The sequence below is a fragment of the Lates calcarifer genome, linkage group LG2 (assembly GCF_001640805.2).
Source record: "Lates calcarifer isolate ASB-BC8 linkage group LG2, TLL_Latcal_v3, whole genome shotgun sequence".
Lineage (NCBI taxonomy): Eukaryota > Metazoa > Chordata > Actinopteri > Centropomidae > Lates > Lates calcarifer.
The window spans coordinates 19,152,824-19,175,378 of record NC_066834.1 but is presented as its reverse complement, the minus strand read 5'-3'; the positions used below and the strand labels follow the sequence as shown (position 1 = coordinate 19,175,378).

The window sequence follows — 22,555 nt, the reverse complement described above, 5'->3', positions numbered from 1 at the left end:
AAGTCAAACACTAAACAAGAACTCTGGCCCCAATTATGTCATTTGTAAATTCACTATTAAATACTAACATCTACATCTACATTACACTGTAAATTAAGACTGCATGATACCTGTAGGTGACAAACATTAATCCCAACTAAATCTGATTTTCTTCTTGCACCGTAGCTGTAGCTGTAAGTTCAGTAAAGTTGGAAAGATCTTCAGAGATTCAAACTTTTCATTAATAACTCCTAAGCAAAACATTATTAAAACACAAACAATGCTTCTGTGCACCGGTATTAAGGTAGATAATAAGCTTCAACCTAATTTTCATTCCGACGAGCTGTCCTCTAAACTGGAGAAATAACACTGGTCTGTTTACAAAGTGCAATACTACAATACTTGGTTTTAAAAAATTGCATTTTTCTTGAAGTTTGATTGAAGTTATTGGATATTATTGGATATGAGACCTGTTATGGTGTCATCAGTGAAGGGGTTAGAAAGTGTTTAAGGCAAGAAGAGTCAGATTGATGGTACAAAGTCCTCACGGAGTGAGATGTCTCTTATCCCACAGAAAGATTCAGATCTGGTTGATCAACTGGGTTCTTGTTTCCTATAATAATGATAATATAATAATATTAAATATTATAATATATATGAAGTCTGTAAAAAACACTAAGTGAATGGTAAACAACTCAGACAAACTCATATGATTGCCTGGAAATGGAGAGGGAAGTAGCAACTGAGACTGAAAGTGTTCGGCCAGTTCCCTCCAACTCCATTCTAAATGGACAGAGCAGAAGCAGGAAAACTGCAGGCTGGGCCAAGGTGAGCGTTAATACATTATTATTATTTTACTAGTCTCTGAGTCAGTTTTTTCCCTGTGGACTGAAGAAGGGTAAAGAATCAGAATGAATCTCTGTCCATGCAAAGAGACTGAGAGAAAAAGGGGAGATCAAAAACTTGTGTGTGTGTCTGTTTGTGTTTGTGTGTTAGTTGTGAGGCATTTGTACTCCTGTACAGTTGGGGGCAGTGTTGCACCTCCAAGTCGCTGGTTAACCGTTAATCATAAACATCGAAAAAACTGGTCTCTTCCGGTGGTGGTGCGGTCATTGAGGAGTGTGGTCTTTCTTCAGTTGGATCTCTCATAGAGTGAAAAGGCTTCACCACCTGTGTGGAAGAAGGATTTTACAGTATGGCGTTAAACCTCACCATCAACACAAGCAATCCGCCTCTAGGTGAGTTGCAGCCTGTGATCGTTAAATAAAATCCCTCACTCCCTCGTGTGATGTGCATGTAAGACCTCGGTGACAGTTTGGTAGCCAGTCTACTACGTGTCAACCTAACAAATGAGACAAACTCAGTTGCAAGATAATCAAATTTAATGTTTATTTGCATATATTCAAAAGTGGATAGCTACCTCACCAAAAATTAAGACATTGAAGCAGATAATGTGATCTTCTGGGTAATGCGGCAGGCATGAAAAAAACAATAATAAAAGTAAAATTTTGTAATGAGATTGCATAGTTCAGTTCCTTGGAAAGTTGCCCAAATAGCGGGTGCGGGAAACTCAAATATTATCGTGATTTGCGAATTAGCTATATATTTCTTTGGCAAAATTGCAACGTCTGTAACATGACCTAGATATGAATTGAAACTGGTTGGTCGGTCTGTCCTTATAAGTTCAAATGGGGAGGGTACTTAACATTACAACCCAGCGGGTCTTGACAGTGTACTAACGCTGTGTGTAGCTAACGAGCTAAGGCTAGCTAGCATGCTGTCGTGGCACTCACTAAACAACAACATGTGGACAGTTGCTTAAAATTTCGAATTCATAAAAGCAGCTACATTGCACAACACTCAACCACTTTGAACTTTCTTTATTAGAGCCACCTGATATCGGTTCATTTTATGCAAAAGTCTTGATGAACTTGGGAATTATTATGGACAAATTGTAGACTTCAAAGGGGCATGACGCTTCATATTGAATCAACTGACACGCTGACGTTAGCTAACGCCGGTTAGCTTAGCTCTGTTAGCTTCAGACAAATACACCATTGCATGTTGCTTAAGTGTACGTACAACCGGATATATTTTTACTAATATGTGAGAGTTCGTTATGTTCAATAAACTGTGGCCAAGGCTTGCTTTCAAATAAACTAATGTATTATTAGCTACGAAACACATGAAACAGCGCCACCTTTTGTTAGCATTGAATTCAGCAGGCTGATGCAAGCATCCTGAAACGTGGAGTGTTGGATGGAGAGTGCATATTTTAGTTTTTTGCACCAGTTGTTTCTGGTGCATTTGCCCAGCACCTCCCCTGGACAGTGTAGTACTGGGCAGCCTTGGTTAGTGCTGGGTGTGGTGATCACAAACCCAGAAGAAACTAAAAGTAAAACCATCTCTGCAGCTCTTCCATCAGGCAGTTATGGTAGATCAATTAGATATTAGCAACACCAGTGTATGGTACAAACAGAAAGCGAGGGGTGTTGAAACCAGGAGGAAATGGATTCTGTGATTAGATGAATTTGAACTCTTGCTTAAATGCCAGACATTAATCTTCATTGTATAAAAATCATTGTTTTATATTCATCATTTTATCATTTTAATTCTGTTAAAAATGTAGATTGTTAGAGTTCCCTAATAAATTTCTTGACGTAATTTAAAATCCATAGGGATTTGTCTGTGCAGGAAGATCCTACAATTTAGCTAATTCAGTTTACCCTTAATGATATGAAAGCAATACAAAAGTTTTCAAGTGAACACTTGTATTATAGGTAAGCAACCTACAGTGTTACTGAGTGCACAGCTGTTTGAAGCAGGCTGAAATGAAGATTAGAGTAGAGTAAACTGAAACACTGGTGCTTGTGTTTTGCATCACAGGACCAGTTCAACTGGCTCTGACACAAAATGTTTGTGGAGATTGTCACTCATCTAGTTTATGGTTGTTATGACCTGAAGAAGCCTTTCATGAACTTAGGCATGTTCAGTCGCCCCTGACTTAACACTTCTAGATTCTCTGATCTAAGGTGATTGATTGGTTTAGGCTGTCCAACAGCGTTAACCCAGAATCACAATTGCACACTAACAAACGCTGTATTTCCTCCTCATGTCCTGCAGGAGCGCTTCTGACAGCAGAGCACGTGAAGGGCAGCGTGCAGGTATCAGTGGAAGAAGGCAAAGACACTCGCCTTAACGTCTCAGAGTATGTGATGTAATTATTTTATCAAATTTCAGCGATCTAACTGATCTCCAACCAGGGCCAGAGAATTAATCAAAATATTATTAAATCGCAATTTTTTTTTTACATATTGTTTAACCCTAGGTTCAACATGCAGTGTAGAACCAAAGAAGTAAACGAGAATATGTAGAAAACATGTTTATGTTAAAGGATTAGAGGGTGTGTAATTTATCACTTAATGTTTTAAATACTAAAATATCTCATCTGTGCTCTCTGTCCCTTCCTCAGTGAGGTCCAGTTCAATGATACCAACTCTATCATTCGGTACTTGGCTCGGGTGGCGCCTGCTCTCGGCCTCTATGGAACCAACATGATGGAGCAGACTGAGGTGTGTGTGTGTGTTTGTGTGTATTTGAGATATTTCGCAGCAGTTTTGGGTTCTTTCCTCTCATTCGAGATTCCTGTCCGGTGTCGGCAGGTCGACCACTGGTTGGAGTTCAGTGCTCGGCGTCTGTGTGGTCAGCCTGGTTTGCCCGTGGCGCTGCGTGAACTGGATCTGGCCCTTTCCCTGCGGACCTTCCTAGTCGGACACGCTCTCACTCTGGCTGATCTCGCCATCTGGGCCGCCCTCAAAGGTCAGTACCAGTCAGGATCAGTGTGGAAATCCTGCAGTTTAAACCAGTGAAATGCTGCGCTACAGGTTGCGGTTGTTTTCTGTGTAGGTCATGAGGAATGGCCAAGCCAGGGAAAATCCTTCTCCCACATCAGTCGCTGGTTCTCGTTCCTGAGCTCACAGGTTCCCTTCACCGCTGTGGGCAACAAGTATGCCAGCAAGAAAGCTCCAATGAACAAATCCAATGTAAGTATAATTTCAGCCAGTTGAGGTTGAACTGAAGCTTTATACAGAATAAACAAGAAGGAAAATGAGAAGATATTCCTGACTCACTGTGTCTCTGTTCAACAGTCCAATGAGAAGAAGCAGGATGTTGGAAAGTTTGTGGAGTTGCCAGGAGCTGAGATGGGCAAGGTGGTGGTTCGATTCCCTCCTGAGGCCAGTGGGTAAGGCCTGATCTGGAGTTTAGGAAACAATTATTATTAGATCACTAATGATTCATTCTTATCAGGGACATTTTTCTCTCTCGCTGTGGCTAGATACCTGCATATTGGCCATGCCAAGGCTGCTCTGCTCAACCAGCACTACCAGGTGACATTTAAAGGCAAACTCATCATGCGCTTCGACGACACCAACCCTGAGAAGGAAAAGGAGGACTTTGAGAAGGTGAGACATCCAAGTCCTCAGAGGAAATAGATAAACAGAAATGAAAGTTGTGAATTAGTCACATTATTTCCAAACTACCTGCAAAAAACTGAAAACGATGAAAAAATGACCAATAAAATGAGTTTCTGTTCTTATTTTTATTTGTCTTTGCTTCTCCGCAGGTGATCTTGGAAGATGTTGCCATGCTTCAGATTCACCCAGACCAGTTCACCTACACCAGCGACCATTTTCCCACCATAATGCGTTTTGCTGAACAGCTGCTCGCCGAGGGCAAGGCCTACATTGACAACACCCCTCCTGAGCAGATGAAGCAGGAGAGGGAGCAGCGCGTTGAGTCTCAGTGCAGAAATAACAGTATGATTACCAATCACAGTTAATATTGTAGCTATAATTTGCAAATTTCTCAACTGTCTGAAGCTTTAACATGCACTCTTTCTTCTCTGTAGCGGTGGAGCAGAACATGAAGATGTGGTCCGAGATGAAAGCTGGAACAGAGTTCGGTCAGACCTGCTGCATGAGGGCCAAGATTGATATGAAGTCCAACAACGGCTGTATGAGAGACCCCACCCTCTACCGCTGCAAGAACACTAGCCACCCCCGCACTGGAAACACCTACAGGTACTTGGCTAATTAGCCGTAATGATTTGTAAAAACAAGATCGGGAGTATTCGTATCCACTACTGGAATATTCAAATATTGTTCAGATATTAATCGTCATTTGTGTCTTTTCTTCCAGAGTCTACCCAACATACGACTTTGCGTGCCCCATCGTGGACAGCTTGGAGGGTGTGACCCACGCTCTTAGGACCACCGAGTACCACGACCGTGACGAGCAGTTCTACTGGGTAATCAATGCCCTGCGCCTCAGGAAACCGTACATCTGGGAGTATGCCAGACTCAACCTCAACAACACAGTGCTGTCCAAGAGGAAGCTCACCTGGTTCGTCGACCAGGGATATGTCGATGGATGGTAGGTTTAGATAAATCCCCCTGGTATTCCTCCTCCTCCTCCTTTCACGTTATGTTTTTCCTCTCTACCACCCATGTTCTGTTTTGACTCTCTCTCTTGCCTCTCCCTCCAGGGACGATCCTCGCTTCCCCACTGTCAGAGGAGTCCTGAGGAGAGGAATGACTGTTGAGGGTCTGAAACAGTTCATAGCAGCGCAGGTACAGCTAATTATCACAGTTTAATTTCCTACACTTACACATGATAAAATATAAACTAAAAAAAGAACCAATCCAGATTTTGATGTTCTCTGAGCAAAAAGACATAAACTTGATTGATGATTAGCTCTCATTCAGTCATATGAAAGCTGATCATGGTTTCAACTCTCTACTTGTTTTTCAGGATTAACACATCAATACTTCAACTGTGGTTGATTTAAAAAATATTTCGTTGTTCTGTAATCCTCCTCTTTTTAGGGAGGATCGAGGTCTGTGGTGAACATGGAGTGGGACAAGATCTGGGCCTTCAATAAGAAGGTAAATTTTTCCTCTTTGTCATCTCGCACCAAGGTCTGATTGTCTGAACCCGGTGATTTTGATGTAGAATTTTTTGACTTTGTTTTATTGAGGCTTGTTTGGCTCTGCTGCAGCTGTATAAATACATAAAAATATTACAATTGATATGACTGTAGACCACTCTGTCTCCTACCAATGTGCAGTTTAATACAGATACAAAGAAATAAATGTGGTGGCTGATTTGTTGATCACCTAATGACCCCCCCCCCCATTTGTAAACAAGTGAATGGATTGAGCTCAGCCTATATGAGAGCTTCACTTCTCCATACAGCAGCATAGTTAGATATGTAGAAAAAGCTCTTAATTAGAGCTTATCTACTGAGCTATCTTTGCAGTATAAGAGCCTACAGTAAAACCTAGTTTGTGTGTTAGAGGAAGAGTGTTCATGGGTAAAGGCAGAGTCATTTTATCTATCAGGTTCACTTTTACCACTACTGATGTTCGGGTCAGTTACAACCACAAACCCTGAAGGGATCCGAGTAAAATGTGATGCATGAATATGTGACTAGGCTTAAAGGCTGAAGCCTGTGATTGACAGAGGTTCAGAGAATTGCCTGTGGGTTCACTGCTGGCATGGCTTCTTTCTGCTTTGCTCTTCTCATTCCGTTTCAGCCCTTTGCTTTGCCACCTCTTTCCCTGATTGTCATTACCCCACCATTACTCGCCATATCATCCGCAGTAACACCGAAAACAGTCCCTGAAATCCAAACCAGCTGCTCCATCTCACGCCCCACAGTTGTTTGTTTGTGTTCATGTTTGACGCCCCCCCCCCCCCTTTTTTTTTTCCATCTGTCTGGACATCAGTGTTGCTTCTTCTGTGTGGTTTTTCCTCGCTGGCACTTGCTGCTTCATCCCCCAAGTCAGGTTGATGAGTGAGATCCAGACCTCAGTTTAAAACATAGATTTTATACTCCTCACAACATCACAACAGACTAGTCTTACTTGAGTTTTCATTGGTGGGGCTGAATACAGACTCACCTCAATAGGATTCTCCACAACGTCATAATGGTAACATTTGGCCTCAGGTTTAGATGTAGGAACTAACAGCTGCTTCTGTTTTTGCAAAGGGCTTCATATGCATGATCATGCCGCTCCTCCCTGCCCTCTTCAGACAGTTTCATGCCTTCAACGTTCTTTCATGTCAACTTGTCAGTATTTAAAGTGTTCCTGTAACAGTAGATGGGGAAAATTAATTGGTCCAATACTTCTGAATTCAAAGAGCACAGGCCTGGAATACCCATGATTACTGATAGATAGATTGTGAGTCATTGGTTGACTAACCTAACCATGGGACATTTCTACAGCCCAGACTGAAATGAAAAGAGTGACAGGCAAAAAAAAAAAAAAAAAATAGGGCTTGGCTACAGATAGAGTATGAGAGATGAACAAAAACAGGAAGGTTGTAATGATGAGGGGAAACTATGTAAACAGTCCATTCTATGTAAATGTGTCTCTACCTTTATCCTCTCTCTCTTCCTCCCTCCTTATATCTGACATTAAACAGCATCTCACTCTTCTGTTTCCAAGCTGCCAATTAGCTGTGTGAAGGTACTCCTCCACCTCCTCCTCCTCTTCCTCATTTTCACCCCCTTCCCTCTCTGCTTTCATCATGGGCTGGTTTACCTGATAATCCAACTGCAGCCTTCACTATTTTACCAGCCAATCATATACAATATCAGAGTATATATAGTATAAATATGGTTTTCATGTTAAGTTACCTGTCAACAAAAGTACTGAGAAGCATAAAGGCAGCTCCCAGGTTCAGACCCCACCTTTTTTTTAAACCAACTTGTTGCTTTTATCACGTGCTACTCTCCTCACTTACTTACTTTTTAATTTGAAGAGACATTTAGTGGATTCAGTTTTATATTGTAATTACGTGGACCAGACTTTTGTCATAACAAGGTATCTGCAGGACCTAATTTTAAAAAACACTGAATTTAGTTTGGTTTAAAAAAAAAAAAAACTCTCAGGAAGACGTTCATAAGTCCTAGAAGTTTTTATAACCTGCTTTAGACAGTAATATTAGTTGAAATAAACAATTAGATATTTATTTAACAGTTAAATCTGCCCATCAATATATCTGCTGCTTATCTGCATCCGGTGCAATCACTTAGTTGTTTTGTGTCTCTTTGGGGTAGTTTTACCTAGCTTTGTGGTCTTAATGTAGTCTTGTGACTTTAAAGCAAGAAATATTAACAGTTACTAAATACAGAGGCTCTGAACTGAAGTACTGACAAAACTGAGATATAAATGTCAATAAATTAATGTAGTTCATAAATAATTGTAGGCTTTAATGTTTGCTTTCCATTAATCTTCGACCGATGTGATTGTGAAACAGGTGCTAAATTTCCTTCTATGTGGTATTAAACAGGTCATACAAAGTCTTGGATTGAATTAGGTTAACGCAGCAGAAACCTTGCAAAACTAATGCATGTAGAAAGAAGAAAAATAACACCAGGATGTTATGGTAGTGGACAGGATCCCCCCACCCCACCCCGTGATTTAGGCTGATTTAAAACCAGGGAGTAATATGGTTGGATTTTACAGAGGGATTTTCCAATTGTAGATTTAAATCTGGAAACAAACTGGTTACATAAACTTCATAATGTAAAGTTAAACTGTCCCTGAACATTCACACCTGGTCCAAATCCTCCCCCTGTTTATGTCCTCCTCTCCATCTTCTTCCCTTCCTTTCATCCTTAGAGTCCATTGCAGCTTTTGAGTGAGCAGCTGAGAAGTTTCCTTTTTATTTATTGACCACATCCACTTAACTTAACATCTTTTAACATTTATGTGAGATTTCATAAGTGCTTCATGCTTTATTTCCTAAATCACTAACATTTCAAGCACCCTTTAGTGAGGAGGTCAAAGGTCACTGTCAGACTCTCCCCAGCCTGTCTGATCACTAAGACCTTCAACATGTTTTGTTCCTGTAACAACTGTCACCTTACTGTGGAAAAGATCACAAAAGATAAATTTGCAGCTTCTGATGTAGGACCTGAAATATGTTGATCAGTAATGACTAAAACACGGATATTTTAAATGTGATACTCAGAGGTCTCCTCCTCTCCAAAACAAAGACCCGATAATTAAAACATTGTATTAACGGCGTTCTTCAGCGGACACAGGATGTCAGTAAGGGGCTGCAGGCTGTTAGCTGAGCTGCCGCTAATAATCAGCTTGTTTGTAGGTTAGGATTCCTTCAGTGTCAGTTGTTTAGGAGGTTTTTACTGGGAGCAGATGTCAGATGACAACAATCCTTCACCCAGTTCACGATCATAGTTAAAATGTCAAAAAAAGTGACCGTGACATGATATGAAGTGAGAGAGCCATCTGGCCCACAGCCGGTACTTAAGGAAAACCCTGGATACTGTAGCAACTCTTGTTTGTGATCTTCTGGTATCATCTAAACAACACTGCCCCTGCTGGGGTGATGTGGCTCCTACTCCCTCAAGCTGGCTGGTAAAATAGTGAAAGAGAAAAAATAGGATGGCGGCTGAATAAGCAGCTGAATAAAAGCTTGTTTTCCTGACCTGCATACAGTCATGACTCGCTCATGAAATCGGCATTTCTTTTTCCACTAGCCTTTCTTGTTGTGAGTCTGATTTTTGTTTTGTTTTTTCATTTGTCTCTCATTAAGTCAGGGTGTTTTTATGTTTTGAATGAAGCTGCATCATTTTTCTGCTTTGTCCTTTCATTACTAGAGACTGTCAGAAAGTACCAGCCTTCTTTTACTGATCTGTGTGTGTCTGTGTCTGTGTGTGTATGTCTTTGTCTGTCTGTTTGTCTGTCTCTGTGTGTGTAAGGTTATTGATCCAGTAGCTCCCAGATACACAGCTCTATCCACCTCCTATGTGGTTCCTGTTTCCGTCCCAGAGGCTAAAGAGGAGATGCAGCAAGTGGCCAAACACCCTAAGGTTAGAGTTTTATTTTTCAATGCTCAGTGCAGTTACATTCACTGCTCTTGTGTGGATTGAATTATTTGGCCACAGCTCCACCACCAGCTGCCGTCTGTTGGTTCCAGAGGCCCATGTTCGATCCATCCCTTCCTTCCTCTGCTCGCCTCAGTACCATTTCCTTCTCTGTAGCTCAGACTGATTCACTACACTCCACAGGTGTACCTTGATACTTTGGTTAAGGACCACTCTACACCTGGTTCTCCATAACTTCATACATTTTAGGCATGGGCCTGATTGTATGATAATCTTAAACATAAATGAAACAGTTCCGCAGTATTGCAATTAAAGCTCTAAAATGAGTTAATTTGACATGCCTGGTAAGAAAATCATTTTTTTCCTGAACATAATCCATTTTATTTTTAAACAACACAGAATGTTTGGAACATTAAATAAACATTAAATATTGTAGGAACGATGTGATAGAAAAGATCAATGGTTTTTTAAACTTTCACTTTTTCAAACATGGTATACCTTGAAACTGGTAACTGCCCCATGCCTAATACATATGATTACTAGTTTAAACTGCTGTCTTTTCTTTCAGTAGTCTATAAATGAGGTGAGCTGTAATTTAAATCAAACTGAAGTCTTACAGTCCTCAGGATATTTCAGACCTCCTGAGCTCTGTAATGGTCTGTTTTGTTTTAACATCATGAGAGTAAATCACTAGACATACCTTTGTTGTGACAAAATAACTCCAGGAAGCTACAGCCCTTACTGGAAGTCTGCCAATCAGCCCTAATCTTCCAGTGGGAATGCACATCTGACCTAGAGGAATGCAGCCTTTTCCACTCTGTTACAATTGACTACCAAGTAATAAACTGTCATGTTTGATAATCATTTATATTACATGCAACATTATTGTGTAGTAATAGGGAGAACTTTCACCATCAGATCTTCACATCAACACATAATTGCATCTCATGTCAGAGTTCACAGCTCACTCTATTATGTTAAGTAACTATAAAAATACCAGTGTGGATGTGTGTTTCATTATGATGCATCAGCTATGTTGAGCAACTTTAGAGTCTCCACAAGTTGATGTTGATAGTCCTCTTAATGAATTTAAATCAATCAGCCCTAGGAGGATATGACAAAACGCATTTAAAAATGTCAGCACCACTTACATGAGTTGAGGAATAGTTGTCAATAATGTTATTTGTATGCACACTGGATTTGCTGGGCTAATGGAGACAAACCACTGTTATGGTCCTTTGAGCTCTGCAGGGCTCCCAAAGCCTTGTATAAGGGAGTATAGTGTGTTTCTTGTTTTTCTTCCGAGAAGAAGCCACTTGATGTAATATCTGTATCAGCATGTGATTTGAATAGAGATTCAATTCAGTGATTGTTGGTTACAAAACACTGTGCTGTAGTGTTGGACACATGGAGCTTTTAGAAGTTGTAGTAATCACTAACTCAGTACCACAGTTGTCTTTATCGCTGAAGTCATTTTCTGTGCTGGTCCAGAACACAGAGGTGGGCATGAAGGAGGTCTGGTATGGACCTCGTGTTCTAATCGAAGGAGCGGATGCTGAGACCTTGTCAGAGGGCGAGGTGGTCACCTTCATCAACTGGGGCAACCTCATCATCACAAAGATCAACAAGTACGTATGATCGTTTCAGCAGAGCAGTTAACACGACAGCGCAATCACATGCTAATGACACGTTTCTCCACCCTCTCTCACCACTCAGAGGGGCTGATGGAAAGGTTGTGTCAATGGAGGCACGTCTGAACCTGGACAACAAGGACTACAAGAAGACGACAAAGATCACGTGGCTGGCCGAAACAAACAGCGCCCCCCTCCTGCCCACCATCTGCATCAACTACCAGCCTCTGATCTCCAAAGCTGTCATCACCAAAGATGATGACTTCAAAGAATACATCAATAAAAACAGCAAGGTCTGTTCAGCAGTGTGTGCTCTCTGCCTTATCTGACATGTCTGTGCGCATACAGTACATTTGCTTTGGTCTTGACTGTTTCACTCTTTCAGTTGGAGGAGAAGATGCTTGGAGATCCCTGTCTGAAGAACCTGAAGAAAGGCGACATCATCCAGCTCCAGAGACGAGGCTTCTACATCTGCGACCAGCCCTATGAGCCAGTCAGGTGAGGGAAAGGACCTGCTTGTTTGTTTGTTTGTTTGTTCAAACCACACCTGGTAGTGCTCAGTACTATAACAGTTTTCATCTAGCTAGCGTACTGTCTGCATCTAACTGTGTTTAACATCTGTAGTCCTAACAGCTGCAAGGAGAGCCCCTGTGTCCTGCTCTACATTCCTGGATGGTCACACCAAGGAGATGCCGACTGCCGGATCCAAGGACAAGAGCAAGAGTCAGGCCTCCAGTAACACAGTGAGTGCTTTTGAAGAAAATTCCATTCAGGTGTTTTTTAATTATATACCAATGAGCTGTCTCTTTTATTTTATCTCCAAATCAGACTTGTACAAAGTGTTGAACTTGCTCTGCCCTGTTAATTATTTAGAAACTAGTGCACTGTGATCTTTAGTTTCCAGGCATTTATTAGTTATGGGAGTGAGATTATTAATCTAAACTGTAGAGCCCAAATTGAAAGAGTAGTAGTAGAGTCTTCAATCACAAAAAGCTAAAATGAACCTGCACTTATGTCTTTGATGTCTGAGATAAACTGGCACTTGTTCATTTCTTGCCCTTCCTCTCAATCTGTAAATCTGTCTTGCCTCTTGTCCTAGCCTGCCACCCCCACCAAGGCTGCCTCAGCCTCTGCCCCAGCACCTGCCAAAACCTCCGCTGGTGACCTGTTCTCTGGCATTGTAGCTCAGGGTGAAGCCGTCCGCCAGCTAAAGGCTGCCAAAGCCCCTAAAGATGAAGTGGACAAGGCAGTTCAGCAGCTCCTCTCTCTAAAGGTGCATCAGCTATAACTAAAAGAAAATAAAGTCTAAATAGAGAGAGGTGTTATTATTTAAACAATTCGCATATAATTTTTCTCTCTCCCTCCCTCTGTCTGCAGGCTCAGTTTAAGGAGCAGACAGGCATGGACTACAAGCCAGGCATGGCCCCTCCCACCTCAGCTCCAGCTCCTCCCACCTCAGCTCCAGCCCCAGCCACATCCCCAGCAGACACCACCTCCTGTCCATTCACCCGTGTTGCCCAGCAGGGTGAACTGGTCAGGAAACTGAAGGCAGAGCAGGCGCCTAAGGTACCTGGACACTTGTCCAATCACCAATCATGTCCACAACCCGTCCGATCACTGTTTGCGTCCGCATCCGTCCCTCCAATCATCACACCTCAAGTCATTTGTCCGTTCGTTCGAGTGATTTGTCCAGTCATTTTTCGTGTCATCATGAGTTTGTCGAGTAAATTCTCATATCTGCATGCCATTTGCATGCCAAGTTTATCCTTAACTACCTGCAACAACAAGCTGGTTTGTTGATGGTACCAGGACCAGATTGATGGTGCAGTGAAGCAGCTCCTCGCTCTGAAGGCAGAGTTTAAAAAGCTGACCGGTCAGGAGTACAAACCAGGGATGGCCCCGCCCACCGCCACCTCCCCTGCTCCCCAACCTGCAACCAACTCGTCCTCTTCTTCTGACCTTTATGAGCGTGTTGCACAACAGGGCGAGGTCGTGAGGAAACTGAAGTCTGAGAAAGCCCCCAAGGTATCCAGATGTAACAGTACACAGAAGAGAATAGGGCTTATTAAAGCCCAAAGCATATTTGAGAATTGATTCATTGTTTGAGTAATTCTCTTGTTTCAGCCTCCCAAATATTAATTGTTTGCTTTTGCTTTCTTTTCCTTTCTTGTGTTTATATGAGTCCAAGTTTTAATGACTTTGGTTTTTCGACTGTTGGTTGGACAAAACAAGACATTTGAAGACATCATCATAGGTTGTGATGTAGATATTTCACGTTTTAAATCACTTTTTATAGTCTCAATGATGTGACTGAGCAGGAAATGTACTTTGACATTTATAACGTATAAATATTAAAGAATGTACCCCATAAATAATAATAACTTTGTGGCTATTAACAATAACTGGTGTGGGCATCAACAGATGGTCGGACCCCCTCTAAAAAGCGACAAATTCAGCATCAGTGATGATGAAAAAAGTTCTGCATTATATGCTTAAACAAGTGGCTCTCCTCATCAGTATTAAGATTTTTAAAATCACATATTATTGCAACATTTTTTCCCAGTCCTAATATTTTATTGTGCACATGTGGAGGATTATAGAAACTACAGTGAACTGAGTGACAGTATCCTTCTTGTCTCTCCAGGACCAGATTGATGCAGCTGTGAAGCAGCTCCTCGCCCTGAAGGCCGAGTACAAACAGGTCACAGGCCAAGAGTACAAGCCTGGAGCTGCCCCGGTTCAGAAAACCCCTGCCCCTGCCCCAGCCCAGAACAGTACCAGCCCTGCCCCTGCTGCCACCGGGCTCTATGAGAAGGTTGCAGAGCAAGGAGAAGTGGTCAGGAAACTGAAGGCTGCAAAAGCCCCCAAGGTGGGAATATAGAGTTTCTCTCTCTTTTGTAACGTTTAATAATCCTGTATTTGTTTATCGCTGCTTTAACTAAATGGTTTTCCTCTTGCTGGCTGTTCATCAGGATCAGGTAGATGCCGCAGTGAAACAGCTGTTGGCTCTAAAGGCAGAGTACAAACAGCAGACCGGACAGGAATACAAACCAGGATTGCAAGCCCCAGCTAGCCCTGCCAGTACGAAATCCATCTCTTCCTCAACCCAGTCCAGTTCCTCTCCACAGGCCCAGGAGCTGTTCTCACAGGTGGCCCAACAGGGGGAGCTGGTGAGAAAGTTAAAGTCTGAGAAGGCACCCAAGGTAAGGAACTAAGCACAGGTTGGAATACAGTATAGCTTGTAGTGGAGAGGGGGAAAAAAAACAACTCTCCCTCCATTTCAGGATCAGGTGGATGAAGCCGTGAAGACTCTGCTGGACCTGAAGAGCAAATACAAGACGCTCACTGGAGAGGACTACAAACCAGTGGCTGCCTCTGGAGCTACTGGGGGAGAGGACAAAAACCGCAAGGAGAAGGAGAATAAGTCTGAGAAACAGGGAGGAGGAGGAGGCAAGAAGGGTAAAGGAGACAAGGCCGGTCAAGGCAAGGAATCCTTAGGAGGAGCAGGAGGCTCAGGAGAAGGTCAAGGATCCAAGAAACAAACACGGTGAGACACTGTGGAGACGAGAAAGGAGAGAAGTAGACCCAGACGTTCTTTAGAGCCAGACTTAAGGATTTGGGTTAAAATGGTAATCCTAATTACAATAAACACTATGGCCATCATTGTGAAAATATTGAGGAACAAAGTTTTCTTTTACTTTTTGCATCTGAAGTAATCTTTTCTGCGTTGAACTCTTTGAATTTCTGTCGTGATTTGATGTTTCTCTTACAATTTCTAAACCTGTTCACTCTTTCATTGTGGTCCCCCTCACTGTTCAGACTGGTGGTCATATTTCTCCCAGCCCGTGTGTTGCACATAGCCCACGTAGGTCTGAATGAAAAGCATGGATACAAGCAGTTACAGTTGGTTGTAGTGGAAATTATTTGGCTGAAATTGACCTACAGAATCAGAATGTCTGAGTCTGCCTCAATAAAATGTCTTCATACTGAACTGTCTTCTAAGAAATCTGTTTTAATGGACACATTAATAGTTAGCTGAATAAGATGCCTCCTCAGGAAGATGCTTTGTTTTGTATAGAGGGGTTGAATTGCAACCATACAACACTTAACGTACAGTGGCTGGCTTGTTTTGCCAAGACATTACAATGCCACTGGTCAAATATTTTAGCCTTAAAATTGATACTGGAGCATTGTGGGGACAGAGGCACATACTTGGATTTGTTATTTGGACACTGAAGATGAAGCATCCATAAGCACAAGTCTCTGCTGCCGTAGCTTAACGACTGAAGAGGGTTTTTAATCAGATTTGGTGAGTCTAAATGGTTGGTGTGATTTTCATTTGCTTGATCAGTGCCTGTTGTCTGCTGTCAACCTTGAGGATAGATTTGATTGCTGGCTTTACTAATCATGTATATTCAGGTTTTTAGCCATGCTAGCAGCTTAGCTCAACCAGTCTGTCAGTTCACCACTTTGCTTGTGGCAGCAATTCCTGTGAGAACTGAGATGACATTTAGTACAGATTTATGATCCCCAGAGGATGAACCCTGTTGGTGTTGATTATTTCTGACTTCTTCTCTGTCGACAAAACAAGCTTTACATTTTTACCTTTTAGTTCAAATATCTTGAGTATTTTTGGTTGGATTGTTATGACATTCAGTACAAATATCCATAGTGTCCAGAGGATGGATCCTAATGACTTTGGTGATCAGCTGACTTCTCCTTTAGCGCCACCATCGGGTCAACATCTCACTTCAGTTTATGATCAAATATTCAGTAACAAACACCTGTTCTCATCGGTCTCAGCTGCTAATACGCTAAACTGAGATTGTGAGCACACTAAACTTTATACCAGCTTAGCTTTAGCGTATTAGCATCATCCCTTTGAGCATGTCAGAATGGTACAGCCTCACTAAGCTGCTAGCATGGCTCTTTTCTGGCACGTTAGCACCTCTGAAATTTAGATTTTGAAGACCTGCTGAGGGCAAAAAGTTTATTTGCTGTAAAGTGTGTGTGTTTTGTTTTTTATTTAAGATGCAAAAAGTACAGAAAATAACTTTTGTTCCTCAGATCAACACTGATAATCATTTTGCTCTTGTGGTGTGGCTCTGTCTTAGTGTTTTGTCAGTGAACCGCAGAAAACTGGTTTGGTTGCTGTGCATGGCGGATTTGGTTGGGAATAGCTGTGTGTCTGTTGTTTTAATGCACTCAGGAGTAATGATCACTGGACCTGCACCTTGATACACCTGAAGAGTAGACTAACTAAGCAGGCATGACTTGACATATCAGTTTTTGTGGTGGTGTTTTTGGTTTTGTCGTCATTATCTGGGCAGTGCTTCTTCACGATTTCAGATGTTCTTCCATTGATAAGATCATAAAACGACTTGAGTAGAGAACAGTTAAAAACTGTAAAACAGACTTTGGATCTAAAATAAAATTTCAAAAGAGATGTCCAGAAACAGCTTAACATGCATTTAGACTTTCTAAAGTGTTCCACACTAACCTAGTTGTTCCTCTTGTCAGATTGGGCTTGGAGGCCAAGAAAGAGGAGAACCTGGCTGACTGGTACTCTCAGGTGAGTTAATTAAACACAGGTCCTGTTTTCTACTTCCAGAAAATAAAAATAATAAGAAATTGCATTTCATTGTGATATTACTGTTCCTCTCCAGGTCATCACTAAAGCAGAGATGATTGAGTATTATGATGTTAGCGGCTGCTACGTGCTGCGACCCTGGGCCTACTCCATCTGGGAGGCTATTAAGGACTTCTTCGATCGTGAAATTAAGAAACTGGGTGTGGAAAACTGCTACTTCCCCATGTTCGTCTCTCAGGCCGCTCTTGAGAAGGAAAAGTCCCACATTGCTGACTTTGCTCCAGAGGTAAACAAGACTGTGTTGAAAGAAAATAATGGGGAGAAAACATTAATTGTAGCAATAAAGAAAGTAAACAACAATAAGTATGTAATATAATGCTAAGACTGCACAATGTTAACAATGCATTAATGGTGGTGATGTCGTCTTTGTCAGGTTGCTTGGGTAACCCGGTCAGGAAAAACAGAGCTGGCAGAGCCCATCGCCGTCAGACCCACCAGTGAGACAGGTCTGAATCACAGTGCTTTAGTGGACTCACTGTGGACTCACTGATAGACACTCTGAACATGTACAGTATCTTACATGTTTGTAAAACATTTATATTGTATGTAATGAAGCTGTTGGTGTGGTTTTGCTGCTTTGTTTACCTCAGTGATGTACCCGGCCTACGCCAAATGGGTCCAGTCCCACAGAGACCTGCCAATCAAACTCAACCAGTGGTGTAATGTTGTGGTAAGTAATCCAGTCAGATCTATACCATCTTAATCCACATCAATCCATTTTTTAGTAATTACAGGCATTTACAATCGCTGAAGTGTTTTCTCTCTTCTTTCTCCCTCCCCTACTCCTCCCTTTAGAGATGGGAGTTCAAACACCCACAGCCCTTCCTGAGGACTAGAGAGTTCCTGTGGCAGGAGGGACATACAGCATTTGCCACCAAAGAGGAGGCAGCTGAGGAGGTAACAGACCTGCAGACCCTGATCCTCATGTATCAGTGCAGAGATGCAATGATGATAGAAATGCTGCACATGTAGTACTTTCACAGCATGAAAGGTAGTTTTGTTTTTTTGTTTTACAAGACCAAACAGTAAGTTATTGTGTGCGCACACGTTTGTAGGTGCTTCAGATCCTGGATCTGTACGCCAAGGTGTATGAAGAGCTGATGGCGATCCCTGTGGTCAAGGGGAGGAAGACAGAGAAGGAGAAGTTTGCAGGAGGAGATTACACCACCACTGTGGAGGCATTCATCTCTGCCAGCGGCCGAGCCATTCAGGTATACTGGTGTACTGGATTCATTCACCTGTTCCCGCTCATGCAGTTACACTGAGGCCAGCAGATGAAAGATGAGATTTGTAAATCTCAACACTAGATTAGATTAAAATTTAGATCACTAATAAGGAGAAACAGATAGTGATTCAGGGTCTTTTAATCCGCAAGGTATCTCACCAGTATCATTTCCTCACGCTTCCTCAGGGCGCTACATCCCACCATCTTGGCCAGAACTTCTCCAGGATGTTTGAGATCGTGTTTGAGGATCCAAAGAGACCTGGCGAGAAGCAGCTGGCTTTCCAGAACTCCTGGGGAATCACAACCAGGACCATCGGTGTCCTCACCATGGTCCACGGAGACAACATGGGACTCGTACTGCCACCCAGGGTCGCCTGCCAGCAGGTAGAGTCACTCACACACAGACATGGAAATGCAGTAGATATACTTGATCTTTACAAGCTCACAAGTGTGTACTGGACACCTACTTTTTTCCATCCTGTTCTTCTATTTTTATATGAAGTAAAAGAACTGATGAAGAACAAACCACCAAGCTATGATAATCATATAATCGTACTCAGAGAAAATATAGCGTATACTGCCTAGTTAAAACTTCTTTCTTTCCCAGGTTGTCATCATCCCATGTGGAATCACTGCCTCCCTACCAGAGGCAGAGAAGGAGGCCCTGTTGGCCCAGTGCTCTAAATACCTGAGCAGGTTGCAGGATGCTGGCATCAGGGTGAAGACTGACCTCCGAGATAACTATTCTCCAGGATGGAAGTTCAACCACTGGGAACTCAAGGTCATTGATAGCATGAGAATAAAAGGAGCAGAATTAATAGTTTAACTTGATGTAGTGGATTAAAGTCAGCGATCACTTCGGAACAAATGGTTGCATGATAAACACGTATGACAGTAGGTTTATTTCTCTCATCCAGGGAGTTCCTATTCGTCTGGAAGTCGGCCCTAAAGACATGCAGCAGCGTCAGTGCATCGCAGTGAGGAGAGACACGGGCGCAAAGGTGACAGTCCCAGAGGCAGAGGTGCAGACGAGACTGGCCTCCATGTTGGAGGACATCCAGAACAACCTGTTCAAGAAGTAAGATACAGCACCACACACCAGGATCAGGCTTTTAAACTACACTTGGCTGACACTGGCCTTTGTGTAGTGTCTCTAAATCCCACTGAAAGAATTTTAATAATCTGGGCTTCAGTGTCGTACGAAACAGACAAACAGAAACCACAATTTTAGAGCCTTTTTAATCATTAACATATTTCTCATTCCCATATCAGGAGGTTGTTTTTAATGTAATCAAATACACTTGCATTACTTCTGCTACCATGTCACTGCATAGCTGTATTGCTGATCACCAGCACATATGTCATTAACCTCCCTAAGACACAAGTTGATTTTGTATGCGTTTTTAATTTATCCTAGCTGTCTGGGATCAGTACGACACGATTAGTATAAAAACTAAACCATGTCTTTGAAGAGGAAGTAGTTTTTGAAGAAAATGAAGTCGGCATAAGGGGACAATGGGTTTATTTTACTGTATAACAGAATGTTTATTTCAGTGCCTAAATATGGCTGTGCAGCAGTGCAACACATCTAAAAGCCTTATGATTGTTCAACGTTTTGTAACTATATATATTTTCCTTACTCCATACTTCAGAATAAGAATGTAGGAATGTAAGAATGTAGGAACCGTGTCACACCTGTTGGCCTGTGTGAATTTCTGCTAACATTTCTCAACAGGCTACAAACAGCAGCACTCACTCTTTTTGTCTCTCATTGAAATGCTTAATAAGCATCCAGAAAGCTGAAATATCAAACATGAATGGTAATGTTCTGTTGCCCTATCAAGTTATAAGTGTTATTGAGCATAAAATACAAACTCGGCAATTTCAGGTGCTTACACAGTACGCATAAACATACAGGAAGACTGATGAATGTGTGATCTGTGTGTTTGTCAGAGCTTCAGATGACCTGAACAGTCACATGGTGGCCGCAGACACAATGGAACAGTTCCAGAAAGAGTTGGACCAGGGCAAGGTGAGTAACATAACCACCACCACCCCCCACACACACACCCTCTGCAAAACATTTCAATATCTGTCTTCACCAGAGTAAATAACTGATGTTTGTTTTCCTTGATAGATCGTCCAGATCCCGTTCTGTGGAGAAATTAACTGCGAGGATGGGATCAAGAAAACCACTGCCAAGTACGTCTCACTGTCTGACATGACAGAGTCAGTGCTTTGCTCTACCATTTGAGGGAGCAAAAGTCTTATTTGATGCAGACTTATCCACTGAATATGCAGTATATATGTATGTAAAAAGCATCAAGCCACATGCAGTCACTGAAGACAAAAACATTCTGTGCATTTTTTTGCGCTGCGGAGTCAGTTTCACCTCATTTTGCTCATTATTTAAGATTTTTGTTCTCTTGTTCCTCTCAGGGACCAGGACCTGGAGCCTGGCGCACCATCAATGGGAGCCAAGAGCCTCTGTATCCCCTTCTCTCCCCTGAAGACACTGCAGCCTGGTCAGGCGTGTGTCAGCTGTAAGGAGCCTGCCAAGTACTACACCCTGTTTGGACGCAGCTACTGAAAACCTGCTCTGATCTTTGAAAGGGGGATGAACATCGTAGTTGAAAAGAGCTTTCCTACCCTCTCCGTTTCTTTTCTTTCTGATCTCCTGTGGGTGTCTAAGTTAATAGGGGTGTGGAGGTGACTGGACTGTGGGATTTACAATGGGACGTTGGTGTTTTGTTTAGTTTTTTTTATTATTATTATTATTAACATATGTTGTCATCATTATAATGCATCTGAAAGGAAGTGGAGGCAAAAGAAAATGTTTGCTCTTTGAATTCCATTAAGAGAGAAAATGGCCGTAGTGCTGCTTCTCTCACACCCTGTCCAGAAGTTGTTTGTACAAGGATGGGATATAATAAATCCCTCAAAATGTAACATTAAATATTTCAGAGTCCTTCTCAATATGACTAGTGAAATAGTAAAAGTAGCAGGTGGATTTGGAAACCTCTTTGTCAGTGATATTTTTTTATAACTCCCAACTCAAATTTTCAGATTTACCATTCTTTTTAACACTATATTTTTGTCACCATCAATGAATCGAGTGGGTTTAGGCCTTCTGAAACCTGGAAAAATGATGGGAAAAAAGAAAATTCCTGAGAAACATTATCTTCTGCTTCTGTCTGGGGAACAGTACTCGTTGCCCTGTCAACAGTCCCAAACTGTCTCAGGAACTCTGTGGGTACTCAGGCTTGTAGTTGGGGTGTTATTCTCACAAGCTTTGTCCGCCCCTCCTCTCTTCGTATGACTGGTTACAGTATGTGGCTCATGGTTTGCAGCTTAATGCAAATCCTACAGATCCACCAGAGCCAAGTGGTGTAAAGCTGTGACGAGCTATGTATGTGGTTAATAGCCAGTAATGTAGCCCTCTGTCACTTCTCTACAACTTGTCTGTAATAATAAACAAATTTCCATGGCAACCTGTCCTGTGTGTGTTTTTGATCCTGGAAGACGCTTTAACAGGAAAAACGAAAACTAAATGTGCGAGTCGATTTAAAATTGGTTTTACTTTAAAATCTATACATGAACTGTACCATCAGATTACAACACTTAATGGATCATTGCGTTGCACTGACCACTAAGTTTCACAGTATGCAATGAAGTAACTTCATAATGCATTTAACAGCGAGCCTCCTTGGTTACATAATACTCAGCCTTGTCTCGCCAACAGAAAAAAATGACACTTCCTGTTTAGATTTTCAAAATAACACGGTAACACTGTGGTACTTAACGCTGGCTACACAACGTGCTAGCACAGGGTAAAGGTCAGAGATTTTTTTAGCCTTTAGACATTGTCCACACAATTTAGCCTCAATATCAATTATTTAATTCTGGTTTGAGTACACACGCATTTTGGTTTTCTGAAAATAGAGCCTTTTGTTAAGATTATTTGAATTTCTACAGCTGCAAAAGGCAGTGTGAAACCACTAGAGGAAAGAGGGGAATATATATGGAATATATATATATATATAATATCTGCCTTTATTTAGACTCATTGCTCCACGTTTGTCCCTATCACAGCATTTACACTGCATCCTAATCATGCTGGTTATGCGTTCACTCTATGACAGATGTTCAGC

At 41.9% G+C, this 22,555-nt stretch overlaps 1 protein-coding gene across 1 annotated transcript; it reads left to right on the top strand.

Annotated features, from left to right (window-relative positions):
• Window positions 1–1,066: 1,066 nt before the first annotated feature.
• Window positions 1,067–21,895, top strand: LOC108897686 (bifunctional glutamate/proline--tRNA ligase-like). The gene is given in 36 exon segments (XM_018697426.2): window positions 1,067–1,217; window positions 3,103–3,187; window positions 3,452–3,551; window positions 3,642–3,798; window positions 3,886–4,022; window positions 4,128–4,222; window positions 4,316–4,442; window positions 4,604–4,796; window positions 4,889–5,060; window positions 5,179–5,412; window positions 5,525–5,609; window positions 5,865–5,924; window positions 9,773–9,883; window positions 11,390–11,526; window positions 11,615–11,822; window positions 11,915–12,027; window positions 12,154–12,199; window positions 12,201–12,272; window positions 12,629–12,802; window positions 12,907–13,095; window positions 13,339–13,554; window positions 14,174–14,398; window positions 14,502–14,732; window positions 14,814–15,076; window positions 17,050–17,101; window positions 17,196–17,405; window positions 17,553–17,625; window positions 17,770–17,849; window positions 17,975–18,076; window positions 18,235–18,390; window positions 18,591–18,788; window positions 19,012–19,185; window positions 19,322–19,482; window positions 20,358–20,436; window positions 20,542–20,606; window positions 20,844–21,895. Coding segments are annotated over 36 exon segments (4,974 nt in total). The 5' UTR covers window positions 1,067–1,174; the 3' UTR covers window positions 20,995–21,895.
• Window positions 21,896–22,555: the final 660 nt, after the last annotated feature.